We start from the raw sequence: 19391 nt of genomic DNA, 5'->3' as shown, positions 1-19391 counted from the left end.
AACATGGTGGGAGGGAACGATGGTCTTTTGGCCTGGTGGTCCTGTGGGACATGCTCCCCGTCCCTTACGCCTCCCAAGAAAGTGGCCTAAGGCAGCACCGTGGATGCACGGGAGCATGCCTGGGAGGTCTCCCCAACGAGACCCACGTCCAACATGCCTCCTGCCTCCAGCAGCAGGTCAAAAGGGATGGGGAAGCTCCCGGGGGCTGGTGGCCTCCTCTGGTCCTGCATCCCCCTGGCCGAGGGAGGTGCTGTGCTGGCATGTGCTTAAGGACTAATTAAGGCTTAAACATCTCTCAGGCTGGTCGGGGCTCTTCCTGGCCCACTGTTGAGAAAAGACCGGTAGGTTGGATTTCCTGATGTGGTTTTCTTGTTTTCCTCCCTGCCCTTTGCCTTTGCTATATCCCCACTCACTAATTTCATGAGATGGAGGGAAGAAGCAGATGGAAAAAGCGGCTTGTGATGGTACCATAGCAAATGGAAGAGAAAAGAGGTCTTTTAATATGCCAGCATTTTGCTGAGCATCCCAAAGGGATGCCAGTTTTGTGAAGTCCCGCTGGTTTATCGCTGCTTTGCAAGGCTTGAGCTGGTCTTGCCCCGACGCTGCACAACATCCCATGTGAGAAGAAATACCCTTGGTCATTCCCTCTCCCAGCCACAGCTGGGTGACTTGTGGCTCCTCAAGTCAGCAGCAGCTCTTTTAATGTGGTTTTTGTTGGGGCTGCTGATGCCTGGTGGAGATGTCGTGGCAGTTTTGTGTGCAGTAGCCCTGATTCCCCAGGTGTCCAAAGTGCTTTTCATCCAGGTGAAATCACAAGCTCACAGAAGATAAGTTGTGAAGTTTTGGCTGTCCAAGGAAAACAAGCCATCAGGAACTATATTTATATAAATGCCAAGCACGCGTTCATCACTTTGTGCATCACTACGAATGTTTGATAAAGCACTACATTATTTAAGGCGTAGCTGTGTTGTAGGCCAGTTGTTGACCAGGATTAGCTTTGAGATGATTGTTAGTTTTTTGTTGGTTTTTTTTGGGGGGTCTGATGCAAAATCTAAAAAAAATAATATGGTGGCTCTTTATTCCCCTTGGGAGACCCTGGGGTATCTCAAGTGTCCTCCCCTCTCCTGGGTTTCTGTGCTGGGCTGCATCTTGCAGCCACCTTGTGTGCAATGCCAGAGGACCTGGGAGAGCTTCAGCCCTGCCGTCTTTCCATGGTGTCAGCAGGGAGCAAAAACCTGCCACTGGTTTCTGAAGTCAGGCTGACCAGGAGAAGAGGGCATGGGGTCTGGGATGAAGGAGAACAACCCCACAACGTTCCCCATTTCTGCTGGAAATACATAGATGCTAGTGAGCACTCAGGCAGGCCCTGGGATACGTGGCTCAGAGCTGAGGCTGCTCCAGATCCTGTCGCCTGCATGAGAGCTATGGGTTTGTCTCAGTCCATGATGCTCAGCGCTTCTTCACCTTGGCTTTTAGCAGCATTGCGGCTCCATCGGTCGGCGTGTGCGAGATGTTCTCCCCATCAGTCCGTCCCAGGCTTATGGGTTTTATGGGGAGGGGAGCAGGGAGGGCAGCTGCAGTGCCAGCTCTTCGCTCTCTTTGCATGTCCTCTTCCTATCGGTCATGTTTTACCTGGCTACGGCACCGAGACAGTTAGTTTTGTCAGCTGGCTCCTAAGGAAGACGGATCGAGGCTGGGCACCTGCACTGATATTAGGTCTGCAGGCACCTTCCAGCCCCATTTGTCATTAGGCAGTGACCTACCTGAAGGACCAGCGGGAGAGAAAACTTATTAACAAGGTGCTTCAAATCAATCCTTTCTGATGGCCCCGCTGAGTTACAGCGTTTGCTGTGACTCACCCACCGGCTTCTGCGGGGTCTGGCTGTGCTCGGCCTCGCTTCTTTGCCCACATGGCTTGGAAGTGGTTTGCTTTTGATAGCCTGGGCTCTCCGCGTGTTCCCTCAGCTCCAGGTCTTCTCCTGAGCCAACAAACCAGCTTTCAGCTCCTTCTTTCCTGCCTGCTGCCTGCACCCGTGTGCTTCCTGGTGTGGGAGGTAGTTGGTCCCTGCCACTGCAGGGGGGCTCCTTTTGGTGGTGTTCGTGCCATGTGTGCACAGTTGAAGCTCCTTGGCCCCATTGCAATACGGGTTTTTCGTGGTTTGCCCTTCTCCTCTGGGTTGACGTTGCTCCCTTGTTCTCTCTGGCACATGGCACGGAGTTGCCGGTACCGTGAAAAGGTATCATCTTGCCTGTCAGGCAAAGAAAATTTAATTTCCAACTAACAAATTCGTTCTGCACCGCGCTACCGAGCAGGGACTTGGCCGGTGGTTGAGACTGGAGAAGGGCCACTGTGCCACGTTTCCCACCCACGTTTGCTGGCCGTTGCTGTTCCCGGAGCCCTGCCCTGCCCGTGCCCATCCCTAGGGGTGCTGGGACTTGCTCACACTCACTTTACAGATGCTGAAGTGCTGCTGCCTCTAGGTTCATCCCCCAGCGGCGGTTCCTCGGCCAGGTGGGGATGGGGCTTTCTCCTGCCCTCGGTGGGTCTCTGCCCCAGCTGGCTCCATGGGGCAGTTTTTCCTCTGGATTCATGGAGTTGTAGGAGATGCGCAGTGGAGAGAGGAAGCTGGAGGTCAGCACTGTGCTCTCGAGCCGACGTCTCTCCTCCGTGCAACATTAGCCCGGGACGCTTCATGCGCCCGTTAGCACCAGGTTGGGAAGCTTCCTCCAGAGTGTTCTTATTTAACTTTTCAATTATTTTATAACTTGAGGAGCATTAGCTGCTGCTGGGGGTCTGCCCGTCTTCCCCACTCCTCTCTGCTTGCCGCGTAAGCGAAAAAATTGCAGTGTCTCATAAAAAAAGGTAAGTTAAGGGTTTTATTAGAGTGGAGATGGTGGGAAGCAGTGTCTCCGGTGGCCTGGACCTTCTTGGTGCTGGGGCAGGGGAAGATGGGGCAGCATCCCATGGCCAAAGGCTTTTCCTTGCAGAAGGAGAAATGGGCTAAAGGGACAAATCACAGAACAGTTTGGGTTGGAAGGGACCTTTAAAGGTCATCTAGTCCAACCCCCCTGCCGTGGGCAGGGACATCTTCAACTAGATCAGGTTGCTCAGAGCCCCGTCCAACCTGACCTGGAATGTTTCCAGGGATGGGGCATCCACCACCTCTCTGGGCAACCTGGGCCAGTGCTTCACCACCCTCAGCGTAAAAAATGTCTTCCGTAGATCTAGTCTGAATCTGCCCTCTTTTAGTTTAAAGCCATTCCCCCTTGTCCTATCGCTACAGGCCCTGCTAAAACGTCTGTCTCCATCTTTCTTATAAGTCCCCTTTAAGTACTGACAGGTTGCAGTAAGGTCTCCCCGGAGCCTTCTCTTCTCCAGGCTGAAAAACCCCAATCTTCAGTGCCCTGTAGGTGTCAGGGGAGGGGTGTGCTGGAAGAGTCTTTGCCCTGTAGAAGAACTGAGGTTTTCATAGTCAGAAACAGCTCCTGGGAAGATCGAACCCAGCTGGTAGCAGCCCAAGGAGCGCAGAGACCGGTCTGCTTTTGCAAGATGCTCGCGATGCAAAGGTGCGAGGCAGAGGCGGGGACCGTTGGACTGTGGCTCTTAAGCGTTTGATCTTTTATGTTGTGTTTATAATTATATTGCATTATCTTAATTACCAACATGGGAAGTCGGGAGCGTGGCGGGGGGAAGGGAAAGGAGGTCAGTAGAAAGGCAGGGAAGGTGCGAGGTGACGAATAACTCGCAGCCTCCGTCGATGGGGCCGTGATTGTGGTCAGAGTTGGAAACGATGCTATTAATACAATACTTATTCATTTCCTATAATAAAAAAAATGGAAGTGCTTTGCAATTACCCAATTGCGAATGAAATTAACATTCTGTGGCATTTTCCAGTAAATGGTTAGTTTGCACACATGAGTGGAGGCAATTAGCTGGGAAGCGATCGAGTGCCGTGACTGGAGAGAGGATGAAGAAGGGTGAGGGCAGCCGGTGCTGGGAGGGTGCTGCCGTGGGCTCCGGATGCCCCTTCCCAGCGGACTGGGCATTCCCCTGGGTCCTGCTGGTTTGAGGAGCAGCTCACCCAGCTGCAGCAAGGACAGGAGCTGCAGATATTATCTCCTGCTCTCTGTAGACGTGGGGAACGGCAAAGCTTTGCAATAAAGAGGAAAAGCAAAGAGTGGGTGCGTGGTCAGAGGGGTTGTGGGGTGCCCTGGTGCTCCCTGGGGTCCCCGTCCCCATTGCGGGACCCTGAGCCAATGCAGGTCTCCATCCCCCTCCTATGCTGCACGCCAGCCTCTCCTGGCATCCCCCCTTCCCCGTCATGTGCCCCAAGCTTTATTAAAAACCAACGGAGACTTTTTTTTTCAGATTTGTTAAACTACTGAAAAGTTCTGATCCTATCAGCGTGGTTTTTTTCCTGCCTTGTACCAGATAAGGACTGTGCTGGCTCTGAGCCCAGAGCTGAGGGTGGTAGAGAACAGGGTAGGGAAGCAGTCATCTCATGAATATATGAAGGAGGAAAGTACATTTGTTCAGTTTCCTTCAAAAGAGACATCTCGAATAAAACTTTATCTCTTCTTATGCTACCCTCCCCCTCCAATTTGCAATTAAAATCAGACTTTTACGTATAAAAATCTATTTTTATAGCAAGAGATTTATTAATGTATGTAATAATCTATTAATGTATTAATACCTATGTTAAAAAAATGTATACAATTTCTATTTTAAAACTCAACAAAAAGGGTCGGGAGAGAAAAGAAAGAAAAAGTTGAGATGGAGTACAAGCCTGTTTTCAAAATGCTCCCAGGTTCCCATATCCCTCTGCTGCTGCATCTGAAAACCCCTCTGTGTAAAAGAGCTTCTCGGAGGGAGATTGATTCCCCCTCGCGCCGTGTTGGCAGGCTGGGCTGGGGGCCAGCTCCGGCAAAGCGCGTGGTGCCACGTATATCATTTCCCCTGATGGGTTCACCTAAGGATGGCTGGGAGATGTATGCGTTGCAGGAGGTGCTTGGTCCCCTGATGTATGGGTATGTGTGGTTATTTGTGCTTTGTTTTGATTTTTTTTTAATATCTATCTATCTATCTATCTCCTGAGTTGGTTGTGTAAGGCAGCCAGCAGTGACCTGGTGTTTTTGGACACGGTGTGCCTGCACGGGGCATGTGACGTGGACTAATGGAGAGCAGGGGGAGCAGTGGGGACAGAGGCTCTTCCTCGAGAGGTGGTAGAGGGTGTCTGGTGGCTGGAGAAAGAGATGGAGAGCTGAGGTTCTCAGTGTCTCTCATGTCTTTGCCGTATCCACCGTGCTCTGTGGCAGGATGTTGCTCTCCAGATGTGTTTTCTTCCCAATATGTGTGAAGCTGTTGTACCAGTCTCTCCCACTGTCATCACATAGGCGTCAGTGTAATTACCTAATTTTATGCTAGTAAAGCTCTCTGTTTTCTGGAGCTTAGTACCTTTAGGGTAGCTCTGTTGAAAATCAGTCCACATCCCAGTTTCAGAACAAACACCGTTGCTTATTTCATGCTTCGAAAAGCAACAAACACCCATTATTTAGAGCTGCTGAGAAAACAGGGTTTCCACCATGTGGAAGACTTCTAATATTGTGAAATTTATGCTCATCCCAAGTAGAATTGGAAAGTTGATCTCTTGAAATACTTTGTAGAATAGAAATTTCTAAAATACTGATCCAGAAACATCAAAAAGTGCTTACTGAAACTCAGGGGTTTGGTTTGGAGGAAACAATTATAACGTTATTACACTGTGTTACACGTACCTGATGTTTACATGGTGAGTTATGGACGTGATGATGCATTAGACCTTTCGAGCCCTGTGCCTAGAAAAAGTGGATTATTTGAAAAATACTGGAAGCAGTTAGTGAGAGAGCAGGAGATGGGCACGGAGAAGAGCTAGTGTCTGAGATGAGGGGGCCGTGTCCTACACGTGGCCACAGGTGCCGTCATGAATGCGCGCGCAGGTCAGGAGGTAAAAATCCCACCAACCTTGACTTCTAAGTGTGCCCAAACTTTTTAATTTAATCCTTGATTGAGTTTGCGTTCTTGCCAAACGCTTTGATTCCAGCGACATGGTATGCTCCGCTGAGCAGCTCTTGAGCTGCTCTGTGAGTTACTCCTCTCTCCAAAACTCTGGGAGCATTTTAACCACTGGTAATGTTGAGGAATCAATAACTTGCCCTCTGACACTCAGAAATCAGAGAGAGGGATGGGAAAATCAGATGCTTAAAAACCTACATTTTTAAAAAATATGTTTTACTCAATATCTAGTGTGGGAGGCTCTAATACAAGCTGCTGTTGCCTTTCCAGTCTTCTCCCTGCAGCTGTAGGAGTGCAGGTGTTGTGTGAGGAGGACAGGGATGGTTGTGGCTCCAGGGACCGAAACTTTAAGCCGAACACCAAAGGCTGGGAGACTCGGGGAAGCGGGCACCTTTGCAGGCCTTCAGCCTCACCGCTCTGTTTTAATACGCTGCAAAAACCAAGCCGTGGGGCTGCCCAGCTCTCCCAACCGCTCGGCAGCAGCACGAGAGGCGTTCAGCCTGGTTTGGGGAGAAGCTGCTGCCCTTCCCCTGCCCTGCCAGGGTCCAGTGCAGCACTGAGTGGGGCTGCCAGGTACTGGGTGGATATAGGGTCTCTGCGGACTGCAGGAGCGTTGGCTTAGGCTGAGGGCAGTTCTCCTGCCTGTGGTACAGCTGCTCCATTGGGGTCCTCCAAGGCCATGTCTGAAGACCCTAAAATATCTCAGTGAGGTTGAGGGCTTGTTTCCAAGGGCTATGGGGCACTTCTATCGCCACTGGCTCCATCCTGGCTTCCCAGCCTCTGCTGGCAGAAAACAGGTTGCACAGTCAAAGGGGTTTTGCAGTTCCTTGTTCCTTGTGCTGGACCCTTGGGAACGTCCTGGGATGGTGGAGACACCATCCAAGTGCAACCAGTGGAGGTGGAGGCATGCAACCAGCGCGTCTCTCAAATACGGGTTGTGGGTGGTTGTGTTGATCTGAGCCTGGGACTGTGTTTTGGAGAACCCCTCCTGGTCACTGATGCTGGTGAGATACTAGTTTTAGTATCTCCCCAAAACAACCCCCCCAAACCCAGCCTGTGTGTCTGGGAAAGGTACAGCCCTCCTGGCTGTGCTGGGAGCCCCGTGAGGACTGAAACGAGTGCTGCCGCTTCCCATCTCCATTGCAATGTATTTTTATCCAAACATCACTCATATTGTTCAGTTGATGACTTTTTTTTTTTGTTGTAATTTTAAAGCTAAACAACATATTTTCCCACTGCAATTTGTGCCAGCAAAAAGGAAGGAAGAAAGGAAGGCTATTGGTATGAATTGTTTTGTGGGAGATGTGCAAACGAATAGGGGAGCCATAAGGAGAGCAAATCGCTTTCAAAATAGCTTCTGGGGGTGGACAGGAGGGAGGTGTACGATGGGAACATGTAATGTGCTTTACAAAGGTACGGTGACCTTCAGCTGCGTCCTTAAATCTCTGCCGGAGATGGAAGCTGATTTTGCGGAGGCTGGAGAGCCTCGTGCTTCCTCTGCTTCAGCTTGTTCCTGGGGTTGTTACACTGCTGAAGGTCCTCGCTATAGGACGGGGTGAGACTGATATCATAGCGTTGTGCCAAACCTCGGGGTGGATCTCGCCACCTCTGCCAGGCTGGAGAAACTCTCAATGTGGTGACGAAGATGTGAGCTCAATAACCCTGATGGATTTATCTCCTGGAAACCAGGGATGGGAGAGAAGGTGGTTTGGCAAGCTTCGCTCAAGGAGAGGATGGTCCTGTCGCCTCTAAATCTGCGTCGTGTTCGGCTGTCGTTGGGAGGAGCCGGTGCCCGGGCGCTGGCGACGTGGCTGCGTTCTGCTGGGGAGGAGAGCAGCGTGCGGGTAGTGCGGCAGCACCGGGAGCCTCCGGCTGAGCCCGTGTTTGGCACGTGCAGCCCAGGCAGGTCCTGCAGGGCAGAGCTGGGGTATTTGAAGCTTTGCACTACCCTGTGGTAGGGTGTGTTCCCATCCTTTTCAGAACTATTAAAAGCTCTGTGGGAGATGGGAATGCCAAGCACGCGTGCGGTGCGTGCATGGCACAGCGGTGCGTGTGTGCAAACTTGTGTTTGCCGTGCGGTTGTGTGATGCCCATGGAGGCATCGGTCCGGGTGGTGGGTTCCTACCCCTGGCTGTCCAGGCTCGGGTGGCTGACTATGGAAATCCCTGGGTGGCAAAGCCCAGGTGGCAGTTTGTGGTGGACTGTGTCTCTTTTATGGATGTGATGGACATAGTCAACAGGGTCCCAGCAGCCTCGGTGAGTGCCATGCCTCATTACGTTATGGTGCATTGGTTTCTTCTCTCTCCTTTTTATCATGGTTGGCAGTGCATGAAGGGTCCTTCCTTCATCCTTGACCCCTGATGCTCATTTGGTTGAAGCCCAGCTATCTTTCATTTGTCAGCGAGGGTTTTCTCCATGCTGGCCATGTCGAACTCCCCTTGCTGAGATCATGTTGACAAGGGTTTTTTCTTCTTTCTTTTTTTTTTCCTTCCCCCCCGCCTCCCCCCCCGCCTCCCCCCCCCATTGCTCGAAGCCCCTGAACTCAGGGGCATGGAGAGGCCAATGATGTGCTGATGCACACGAGCTATGCAGAGCAGTGAGATGCACCAGCTTTTTGCTCCCATTCCTGGAATAAGTATTTGTAACATCATCGCAAATAGCCGGCGACCATAGGGACCCTCTCCCCACGAAGGTAATGCTCCCCCCCTGCTTTTGGCGTTCGCTCCACTGACGAGCGTGCGAGCAGATGCCTCTGGATGGATGTGCTGAGCGTGGTGGCCAGATGGGGTACGATCACCGCAGCGCTGATTACTCCCATCAGCCAAGCAGGGACCACGAGAGCGCCGTGACCTCGACGTGTCTCATCACTAACTGAAGGCATGGCCCCCTCCTCCTCCCCTCCTGCGCTCTCCTGATGGCCTCCTCTCAGTAAATAAGCGTCAGCCGCATGGTTCCCGAGCTCCCTGCTCCACTTGCACACGTTACATATCGCACAGCCCCGAGGTTCAAATAACTTGCCATCTGTTCACGGGGAGGCCCTGCTGTACTTGCTCCTGGGTGAAGGAGCTGCGAGGACGGGCTTTCCCCCACAGACACGGCGGCAGGGTGCTGAGCCGCACCGGTGCTGCCGCAGCATCCTTCCCTGGCGCCTCAGAGGAGCCCTGCAAGAGGGGGTTGGATGTATGCTGTCAGGGATGGGGCTAGATGCTCTTTGGAGACCTTTCCCCACTCCTGATTATTTTTTTTTCCCCTGCGACATTGCCTGCTGGGGCATCCGACACCGCAGGATCCGGCCACGCCTGCCATAAATGGAGGGGCCTTTGGGGAGCTCTGCCTTTGATTTATGGTGCCTGAGGAGCCTGATGTTGAATAACTGGAAGATGTAACATAGCTGGTCCCTTAGGCCACCCTCTCTCTGGAGCTGTCCCGAGATGGTTCCCACCTTTGGTGCTTACGCAGGCAGCGGGTTTGATCCTTGTCTCTCCGTCTCCTGGTGCGGCAGCGCTGGCTGCATGGATCGTCTCCCAAGCCTTCCCCACGTGCCTGCGCCCATGGGCACAGCAGCCGGTCTGCTCTTCTTCGGTGCTCCCCCTCCCAATAGCCCTGGCAGATTTCGGTACCTCCTCTGCAGCCTGCGGGGCTAGAAAAGCACCCTGGGGTGGTCTAAAGCCTCTCAATCCCAGAGAGGCTGACGACATCGCCTTTGGGATTTGGGCACAAGGAAGGGGGGAGCTGCTCTGTGGGCTGGTGTGGCACTGCCCGCGGCATGGGGTGGTCGGGGCTCTCCCCTCCCTGCGGCGTAGGTGGCTGTTAGAGGAGTCAACTTAAAACGCGGAGTCTGCAGCAAAGTCCTTGTCTAGGATTACAAATGCCTCGTCCTGCATGGCCAGCTTCTCATTTCGCACTAAAATGGCCCCTGCAGCACGCTGTGAAGGGAATTAGAGTCCATGGTCCGGAGCAGTTACGCACCCAGAGCTTGCCGGGTGCCCAAGGAACTCCATACAGATCTGATGTTGTCTCTGGACCCGGGAGATGCGGCGGGGGTGATGCATCAGCCTGTAACTCCTGGCAGGCTGGGGAGCTCCAGGGTGCTCAATTATTCCTTATCCGAGCGGGATGCAGGGTGGCTACAGGGCCAGTGATCCCTGCCAGCCCCACATGGGCACGCTGCGGGCAGGGGGAGCTTCAGGAGCTAATCGGAGGGACTTCGCGGCTCTCAAAATGGAGACAGGACAGAGGTTACGTTCTGCTAATGAGTTTCTGCTAATTCAAGGAGCTGGCAGAGGCCAAACCGTTTGTTAAACCTGGGAGACCTCTCTGGCCTGCAGGAGGACAATTTGATGCTGAATTTCATCTTTGCTCTTTGCAAGTGGTTTCATGATTTCCCGTAACCGCCCATTGTGTGGGTGGGTGGCAAGTTTCGTAGGACAATTCTGGGTGGGTTTTTTTTGGCATTACTGGATAGGAGGTGTGTGAGAGCAAGGAGGGGAGTTGCTTAAATATCAGCAAGCTGTGATGTGCCGTGGGGCATTGCAGCAAGCTGTTTCCTGAGCTCAGGTGCTGCTGCCCAGCATGTGAGCGCAGGCCCTGGAAGACCCCAGGGATTCCTGCTGCAGCTCGGAGCATGCCCGGACCGGCTGTACATCCTTCGCCTGGCTCTCACCCCAGCCTTGCCCATCGCTCCGTAATCCCAAACTTGCCTGCCGGGGAGTGCCTGACCCCCCCAAAAGGCTGCCAGGCCTAGGGTTCGACTTGAGGCATTCCTGTGTGTTTTGAACCCTTCAGGCTGTAACTTGGATAAGGGCATGATGCTTCCAAGTGCCCTGCATGCACATGGGGGAAGAGGCAAGGAATAATCCAAAATGCTGGAAAGCAGCGTGAAAAATGCAATTTCCGTAATCTCACAACTTTCTAATTTCTGTGGCTTTGGTAAGACTTGGAAAGTGCTGGATTGGATCCCCGTGGGTGACTTCGGAGGGACTTGGCAGAGCTCCTGCCCCAGGACTCAGCTCCAGCTCCCGCTGTGCTCTGCTGGGAAGGGGTTGTACGGGCAGTGGGGACGTGGTGGCCTGGTCCTCTTTTAACCACAGTCCCTTTGCTGGTGTTGCAGCTCCCGAGGTGACGCAGGAGACGGTGGAGTCCCTGATGCAGAAGTTCAAGGAGAGCTTCCGCACCAACACACCCATTGAGATCGGGCAGCTCCAGCCCGCGCTGCGCAGCACGTCCGTAGGGAGACGGAAACGCCGGAGCCGGCCCCGAGGTAGGCTGCCGCGGTCGCCAGCTGCTCCTCCAGTGCCCTGGATTTGGCCACATCCAGAGGAGTTTGGCTGGGGATGAAGGCAGGAACTCCTCATCCTCGCTGCTGAGCGTGGGGACCCTGGAGCTCCTCTGTGACGGGGGGAAGAGGGGCAAACCCCGCTCAGCATCCTCTGGGTGGTCTGGTGGAGGCGCTTGGGAGCGGTGTCACCTTGCATCCGCCCCAGGGATTTATCCAGGTCTGCTGCAAATCCAGGGTCCCTGCCAGCTGCCCCGGCTAACCGAGGCTTGGTGGGAGTGAAATACGGTTTCTTGGCAAGTTTTTATTTCAGAGGAAGGGGTGAAGTTCATTTTGGCTGTAACTCGCATCACTGGGACCTCTCTTCATTGCACTTTCCCAGTGCTTGGGGTTTTTTTGACTTTTTTTTTTTTTTTAGGGGCCACACAGAGGGTGGGAGCAGCATTCATGGCTCTAAAGGCTGCACCGTGCAAAAGTGTGCCGGAGGGATGCTGAGTTTTATTTGTAGCCTTGATGGCCATTGCCAGCTACGCTGGAGCAACAGGAGGAGATTGGCTGGAACAGCCCCGTGAGCAGGATTGGTCCTTGCATTGCCTCTCAGCGAGGGAAACCACCTCCTCCTATTGCTATCGCTGCTTAAAACAGTAATGGCTGTGGGTTAAGCGGTGAGTGCTGAGGCTGTGTGGAGGGTTTGGGTCCAGATTTCCAGCTGGGGAGGAGGAGGAGGCGTCGGGGTCCCTCCAGGGATGATGAGCAGGGAGGTCCCTTGGCCATGGTCTACCCTGCGCGCTGCAGGTCTCTGGAAGTGCCGGGAACCGGGAAGGAAATACTTTTATTTCTGTTTACTGTTGGTTTTGGTTTTCATTTATTTATGAGTCTGAAATGTGATCTTTTATTCTGGGTACATTTTCCTGCAATACAGGCCTGGAGAGGGCTTTTTTTATTATAGCTCTGCCCATAAATTATTCACTTAGTGTGAAGAAAATGTTCTGACTCTAACTGGTTTAAATTATTTGGTTTGTTTTCTAGTAGTTATTCAAATATGTGTATCTGGATTTTAGCGTACATGCGTGTGGGTGCTTTGGGGTCCACAGTGACTGTCTGGTGAAGTTTCCCTGACTCCCTGCTCCAGCCTCATTTTTTTTTGTGGTTTTTTTTTTGTTTTTGTTTTTATTTCACTTTTAAACTGCCTTGAAGGCAAGAGGTTTTGTGGTCACTAATGGAGCAAGTCAATTAATCCTCGCAGTCGAGCTTAGGAGGAGACACGATGCCCGGCTGCAGGCAGAGCCTCTGGCTGCATGGGAGCAGAGTGTGGCCCCGAGCCAGCCTGGCTTGTTCCCCATCTCTGGGGACACGCACCGTCTATCCCTCTATCCCTCCCACCTCCCCGGGCTGGAGCTCCTCTGCCTTCCTGCAAATCCCCGTCTGCACCATGCCAGAGCATGTCCCAAGGCAGGAGGAGGTCTTCCCAACCCTCACCCCATCACCACTGCCCCCCAGGATCCCTCTGCCCATCGGTGGCCATGGGAATAGTCAGTGGATACCGGGACAAGAGAGCCCTTCGTTGCCCTCCGTTTCTGCCCAGACTTGTGTTTCCTCCATACGAGGGTTGGAGACCAGCTCGTGCCCAACGTCTCTGCTTGGGATGGGGAGCTGAATTTCCCCTCTAGCTGCCGTGCCCTGCTTGGCAATCCCACTCATGGTGCTCGGCAAGGTCACCCTCCATTCCTCCCTGCCACGGCTGCCGGCACAGGCAGTCCTCAGCCGCGCACAATTAAAGCTGGGCCGTCCAGCAGGTCCGCAGCAGCAGGCTCGGCCAGACCCGTGTTGGAGAAAATAAATTGTCTCCCTTGGGACTTTTGCGCTGTTCTTGTCGCTCCCGGCGGGGAAGACCCCCTGGGAGCCAGAGCATGCCCAGCTGCCTGGCCACAAATCTTCTCCGCTGTGCCTGTTGCTGTATTTTGCTCTCCGGCTGTCTCCCGGGGTGTTGGGTGTGTGTCTCAGGTATGCCGGGACGCCTGCTCCAGCAGCCCCGTGCAGGGCAGGCTCTCACATGCCCGAGCTGTGGGGCTGGGGAAGGGCTTTGGGGGCAGGATGCGGGCGAGGGGAGGTGACGGGGAGGAGCTGGGCACCGGCACCTCGAGCTGCTCTGGTCCTGACCTGGTTGCAGTGGACTAAAGGTGCTGCAAGGTGGGAGGGGATGTCTTGCTTCACCCCTGTGCTGCAGGGCTCAGCCCTGGTAAAAGTGAAGAGGGTGGCTGGAAGGGCCCCGGTTAGCTGGGAAGGTGCTGCCGTGGCTGTTCCCTTGTCTGCACCGGGAGCAGGATGGATCTCCACAGTGTCGGTGCCCAACCTACCGTCGTTTCCTTGGGTCTCTGTTCCTCCCGGTAGCTCCTCCGCAGATGGTGGCGTGTGCTCTCGGAGATGGAGGGGAGCTGTGTCTGGCCTCAATTGCTCGTACCCACGGGCTTCAGGAGGGGACTGTGACTTTGAGTGTCTCCACTTACGGGAGCCCTCACCAGCACGCCCTAGAAAAAGATTTTTAAGGTCTCAATCACCAGAAATCAGCGAGCAGCTCCAAAAAGCAAGCCGGTTCCAGTGTCTCCGGTGGAGATCTCACTCCCCACGGCCCCGTCCTGTCCTCTTTTAATTTAAATTTCTTTTTGCTTGCGAAAGCCGTGGCCGGGCGCTGCTGCTGAGGCCGTATCCACGCCTTTCCCTGCGCCTCTCCCATGCTGGAGGTTTTGTTTTTACAGCCCACGGTTAATTGTCCCTCCGGCGGGCGAGTGGTTGGAGTGCTATCGAACATTAAGGTTAAACGATGATATCACAACTCACGATGTTTGCATTGTACATCCAATTGCAAACACAAACCCTTCGCCTCATTAATCCTTTGCAATCCGTGGGATTTTTTTTTCCTCCCCCTAAATGAAATTGTCCATTTGGGATGCATTTATTTCCTTCTAACAGCCGTGTGACAGTTCCACTGATGGAGTTTGCATCCGACTTTGTTACTGGGTAGTGACAAGTCGGCCTGACGGATGCATGTGTGTAATTATTTTCTCGCGGTTTGATTTAATTAATGCTTAACCTCATCAGAGCCCTACAGCTGGAGCGCTCTCCCCGCAGGAACTGCACACAGCAAAAGGATTTCCTCCTTTACCGAAGGGCTCCGAAAGGGCTCCGAGTTGCGCTCCTGCAGAAGCATGGGATAAACCAAACCAGAGAACAAACAGCCCGCCACCCCAGCCCAACAAAAACAAATCTGGGATAAGCTTTGCCTTGCTTCGCTTCCCTGCACTAAGTGCATTTAAACTGCTGCCTATGGCTTGTCATTAAATCTGATTCTGCGCTAAGTGTTTGTAACAGCTCTGGGAAAGGTCGTATTTTGCCGAGAAGATCGACTTAAAAAAAAAAACCAACAAAACAACCACACCACCCTCTCCATTTACAGTACCATATAACTTTATTTTGTCTAATGCCTTTTTCATACAAACTTTCTCCCCAAACGCTTTTATCGAGTGAAGTGCATTTAGAGTTTATAAATAATAGAGGGAGAGCAAGGATGATAAGAGCCGAGGTGCAGGAGGGGTGGGCTGGAAGGAGGATGCCTCCGCTGAGGGCTGGCAGTGGGGGAGGGAAGGATGCTGCGTCTGAGAGGGTCTGGATTTACTGGTTCCCAAAATGCAGCCAGGCTGGTACCCGGAGCATCCCAACCCAGCCGCACTGGAGCGGGACTTAAAGCAGGAAGCGATGCCCTGGGAAACGTGGGGGGAGGCGGCGGTGGTGCAGGGACCGAGGATGCGGGTTTGGCCGATGGACCACCCTGCCGCGCCCACCCCAAGGGCTGGGTGGGATGTCGGGGTGCAGGTGGGAGGTGGCCTTGGGGGAGGCCAGTTTGTGCAGAGAGGGGGTCTGGTGCCCTCTCCTGGGGCAGGCCTTTAAAAGCACCCTGGCTTTGAGAATAAATGAGAGATTAATAGATCCTTCTGCCTGAGACGGGCAGTTGATCGGGGCTGCAGCTTGTTGTGTTTTAGAGGTCTTGGCTGTGCCATAACTTATCCAAAGTTTCCCTAGGGAGGAGAGCTGCGGCTCGGCCGGGCTCATCCATGGTCCCTGCTTTTGCCTGGACACCTCTGCCTCCCACCTCGCCCCATCCATCTGTCCCGCGGTGCCCTCGGAGCATCACATTTTGCTGGCGAGGTTTTTTTGGGGGTTCAGCTTTCACCTCATCCAAGTCAAAGCATCACATCCAGCTCCATGAGTTGGTCCTTGGTGGAAAAAAACCCAACCCTTCACAGCTGTGCGAAGGCTGCGGTCTGGGATCAGTGTGATCCCGGTTTTCCATAGTGGAAGCCGTGGGACCATCACCTGGTTGTTGCACCACCCGCCCCGGTGTGGGTTTTTTGGGCATAGGCAGAAAAAAAAGGTAAGATCAATGAGAAGGAAGAATTTTTGTCAGCTGAAGCCGGTGTGTGTGAGTGCGTACCCCTGCTGCAAGGACAAACCGGAGCAGAGCGCTTCATTTTTTTAAAGGGCTTTTTTTCTTTATCCTTTTTTTGTGTTGACTGGATAAGTTTCAAAAGAAAATGTTTGTGTATTTTTTCCCCTCCCTACAATTGCATCTAATTTACCTTTCTCTGGCCACGTTGGTGTTTTCAGTTGACTGGTGTGCTTTTTGGGGGTAAATGAATTAAACTGAAAATTTCCACTTAGCTAATTGTATGGCTCCGCATCGCCCTGCCAGCCCTCGGTGCACGGACCTCGCCGCAACGCTGGGGAGTGGGGAGGGGGTCTCGTCAGCTGGTTTTTACTGGGAAGCCTGGGAGCAGAGGGGCTTGTTGAACACCCAGGAGACTGCGTTGCACGGGGCAAGCAAGCGTGGAGGTGGAGTGAACTGAACACAGCCGAGCAGGGAGGTCGTGGGTCTTGAACGCTGTGGTGTGCAGGGTTTGGCCCTTTTTCTGGAGGGAAGGGATGCAGAAAATCCTTTTGCATCGCCGGTGGGGCTGTGGCTGCGGGCATGCAGCCTCCCATCCATCAGGGACGCACGGGCACTGGTATCAGCCAGGGTGACACCACTGGGGACAAATACGAGCTCCCACTTCTATTATAACATCCAGCTTGGAGGGATTAAGGATATGAGGTCAATCTGGTCTCAGACAGGAGTTATCCAAAGAGCTCCCATTACTTATTTTTCTATTTTAACTCGGTTTTGATCTGTTTTGCATCCGTTTTGCTTCCCTGAGGTGCTCTGTAACCTCCTGGCTTTGGGGAAGGGATTTAAAATGTCAGGTTTGCTTTTTTTAATGACAGACACGCGCCTTTAAAAAATACACATGGTTTTGGCTAACAAAAAGTCTTTGGGGATAACAGAGTCCCTAATTCCCAAATTTTATTTCTTTGGTCCCTATTTAGCATTAACGCTACCATCTTTAATTATACCATAACGAGAGGTGTTTGCCTTGGCACCCCGCCTTGCTCCCCACTAAATTAATGTCGCGCTCAAAACGAACGCCCTGCCCCGGCGTGTGGCTGAGCTGTGATCTGTTTGAACGGATTAACGAGCTTGTAAATCTGCAAACAGGATTAGAAGCGAGAGCATCTTCCTTGAGCTCCCGCCCGCGCCCCCGCCTCCTGCCCCACTGCCTGGGGACCAGGCGGTGGGGCAGGAGGTGGGGGCGCGGGCGAGGAGGGGGAGCTTTGTTTTTTCTCAAAATCTAAATGGCAGGAGTAAACTGGGTGTAAAGGGGGTGTAGCTTCTCGGGGGGAGCCGCTGCAAAGAGTTGCCGGTGTGTTCCGGGTACCCAGCGCTGCGAAGCTGCTGTTTCCCTGTCCTCTGTCTTTTCAGCATCTTATTCTGCTTTGTAATCGGTCGCAGCAATCAGGATCTTTTTTTTCTGTTACTTAGTGTTTTTCTCCCCCTTTTTTAAGAGAAAGAGAGCACTGACCAGGCAGGGCTGTTTGACTTTGAGTGTTCTCCCTGCCCATCAGCAGCTGCAAATGGGTGCTCTACTCATCTACTCATCCTCGGCCCCACCGTGAGCGCCCTCGGCTCCGTCTTGAGCATCCTCAGCCCTGTGCCCTGCCGAGCAGCCTGCCATCGAGCCCGGCTGGTGGAGCTGGTGCAGGAGGTATTGCCCCAAGCGCGAGCATCTCACAGGGATGCTTCGGCAAGATTTTGGGGACAGTTAAACATGAAATCAGGTTCACGGCAGGGTCAGCTGAGGATCAGCGCTCCTGCATCCTACAAGCTGCCTCGACTGGGTTCCGGACCCCCAAAACCACTGCCAAGATGTGTTCCAGCACCCTTGATAGCGTGAAGGGATGAAAGTACATCCCTTGCAGCCGTTTCTCTGCCCTGGGCTCGTGTTTCCAGGCTGACCTCTGCCACCGCGTGTTGGGTCAGAGGAGACGTTTCCGCTGCGGGCTGGGGACCTGCGCCGGGTCTCCTGACTCCTGTATTTATACATCCTGCGCAGTGCTGGGTAATCAGAAAATGCAATATTGCTGTCACCAGCTCTCCGAAGACATCCAGCCTGAGTAATTTAACATGTCAGCGCCATCCATCACGGAGACGCAGCCAGCAAACAAACGCGGAGCGGCCGGAGGGGGCTGGGACGGTGGCTGGTGGAGTGGCTGCTGCTTGCACCAGCTGCCTGCTGCCTGCACCAGCTGCCTGGTCACCTCGGTGGGGTGCAAGAGCAGAACGAGCACCGGAGATCGCTGCCTCTGTCCACCCCCGGCCATCTGCCTGCCCAAAAGGGACTAGGTCTGGCTCATGGGAAGGTGGCAGAGGGACATGCCACGTCCTGCCTGTGTGGGCAGTGTCCATGTCCCTCTCCCGGCCAGAGGAGATAGCTCTGCTGAGCTCTGGAGGGAAAACCTCCCGTAGCTGGTGTCTGTCTCCCAGCACCAGGCACTGCCTGCAGCAGAACAGCCCAGGGCAGCCCCTGCTTGGTGGGAGAGGGGACGTGCGGCAGAGCTGCAGTCCTGGCCGGTCGCCCCAGGGCCTGCGTTAGAAGCCCAGGTTAATTAAGATTTTCCTCGCTGATGCGAATAAGCTTTATTGGTTTTACCACTCTGCTGTGCCCTTCAAAACCGCAGTCCCTGGGTGCAGGTGTATCATGACATCGGATGTTCGCTGTGATACGGGGGTCTGAATAGGGGCCGGCAGTGGGTTACTGGTTTGGGGTGTGCGTCTGTAAACCCCCCAGGCCCCATGTCCAAGCTCTAAACGCTGCTGTGTGCAAGGACTGACCTCTCCTGCTGCTTTCAGGAGGAAAGGAGCTGGCAGAGCCTCTTCCTACCCCCCTGTTGAGACCACCCCAAGGGCACTGCACAGCCAGGCTGGGGAATGGACGGGGCAGGAGCCATGTGCCGAGCTCCCGGCATCCCTCTGGCTCCTGCCAGCCACCTCTCGTTGCGGTGATTAAGGATTTCAGAGGACAGAAGGCACCGCTCATTTTCTGTTCTCCTGCCAAGAAGTGGGGAAATTGTGCTTCTGCCTAGAATAAAGGATTTTTTAAAACAGTAAAATATTTTAATGGCAGTTTAAAGGGCCACTGTCAACCCCCAGAGGCCTCTTTGCTTTAAACTCTGCAAGGATTGAAGGACTTCTGCCAGTTAGAGCCTGTGTTGCTTTCTAAGCGTCCGTCACTCCTCGGTGGGTCTGGCGGCTGAAGCAAGTTGGGCTCCTCCGGCACCCGCACCGGCTCCCCACTCCAGGAGGGAGATGCTGGGTAAACCACGAGCCAGCCCTGCTCCTTGCCACGGCTGTCGGTGCCGGCTGCTGCAGGGATGCATGCTGCTGGCCATCGCAACGAGCTGGTGGAGCAGCTGGGCCAAAGTGGGTGCTGAGGGAGAGAAACAGGACCCTCGCCATGCAGTGGGGTCCTGAGCGCTGTATTCCCCCCCATGCCTCTTGTCTCAGCTGCGTTTGCTTTGAAGCAAGCACATAAAATTTACTGTACTTCACCGTACGGGTGTCCCCGGGGAGAGCAGCTTCTACATTCAGAGGTTTTCTTTGTAAATACATTGCAATGCATTTGTAAAATACATTCC

The 19391-nt window shown here is 53.6% G+C and overlaps 1 protein-coding gene across 1 annotated transcript in view; it reads left to right on the top strand.

Annotated features, from left to right (window-relative positions):
• ASTN2 (astrotactin 2) overlaps positions 1 to 19391 on the top strand; it is a 364218-nt gene that overhangs the window by 100951 nt on the left and 243876 nt on the right. The window contains exon 4 of the mRNA XM_076355678.1: positions 11163 to 11312. Within this exon, the coding sequence (XP_076211793.1) occupies positions 11163 to 11312 (150 nt within the window). The remainder of the gene's footprint in view (positions 1 to 11162; positions 11313 to 19391) is intronic.

Source organism: Aptenodytes patagonicus, chromosome 18 (genome assembly GCF_965638725.1).
Source record: "Aptenodytes patagonicus chromosome 18, bAptPat1.pri.cur, whole genome shotgun sequence".
NCBI classification, from domain to species: domain Eukaryota; kingdom Metazoa; phylum Chordata; class Aves; order Sphenisciformes; family Spheniscidae; genus Aptenodytes; species Aptenodytes patagonicus.
This window is presented reverse-complemented; position numbering and strand designations above follow the sequence as displayed.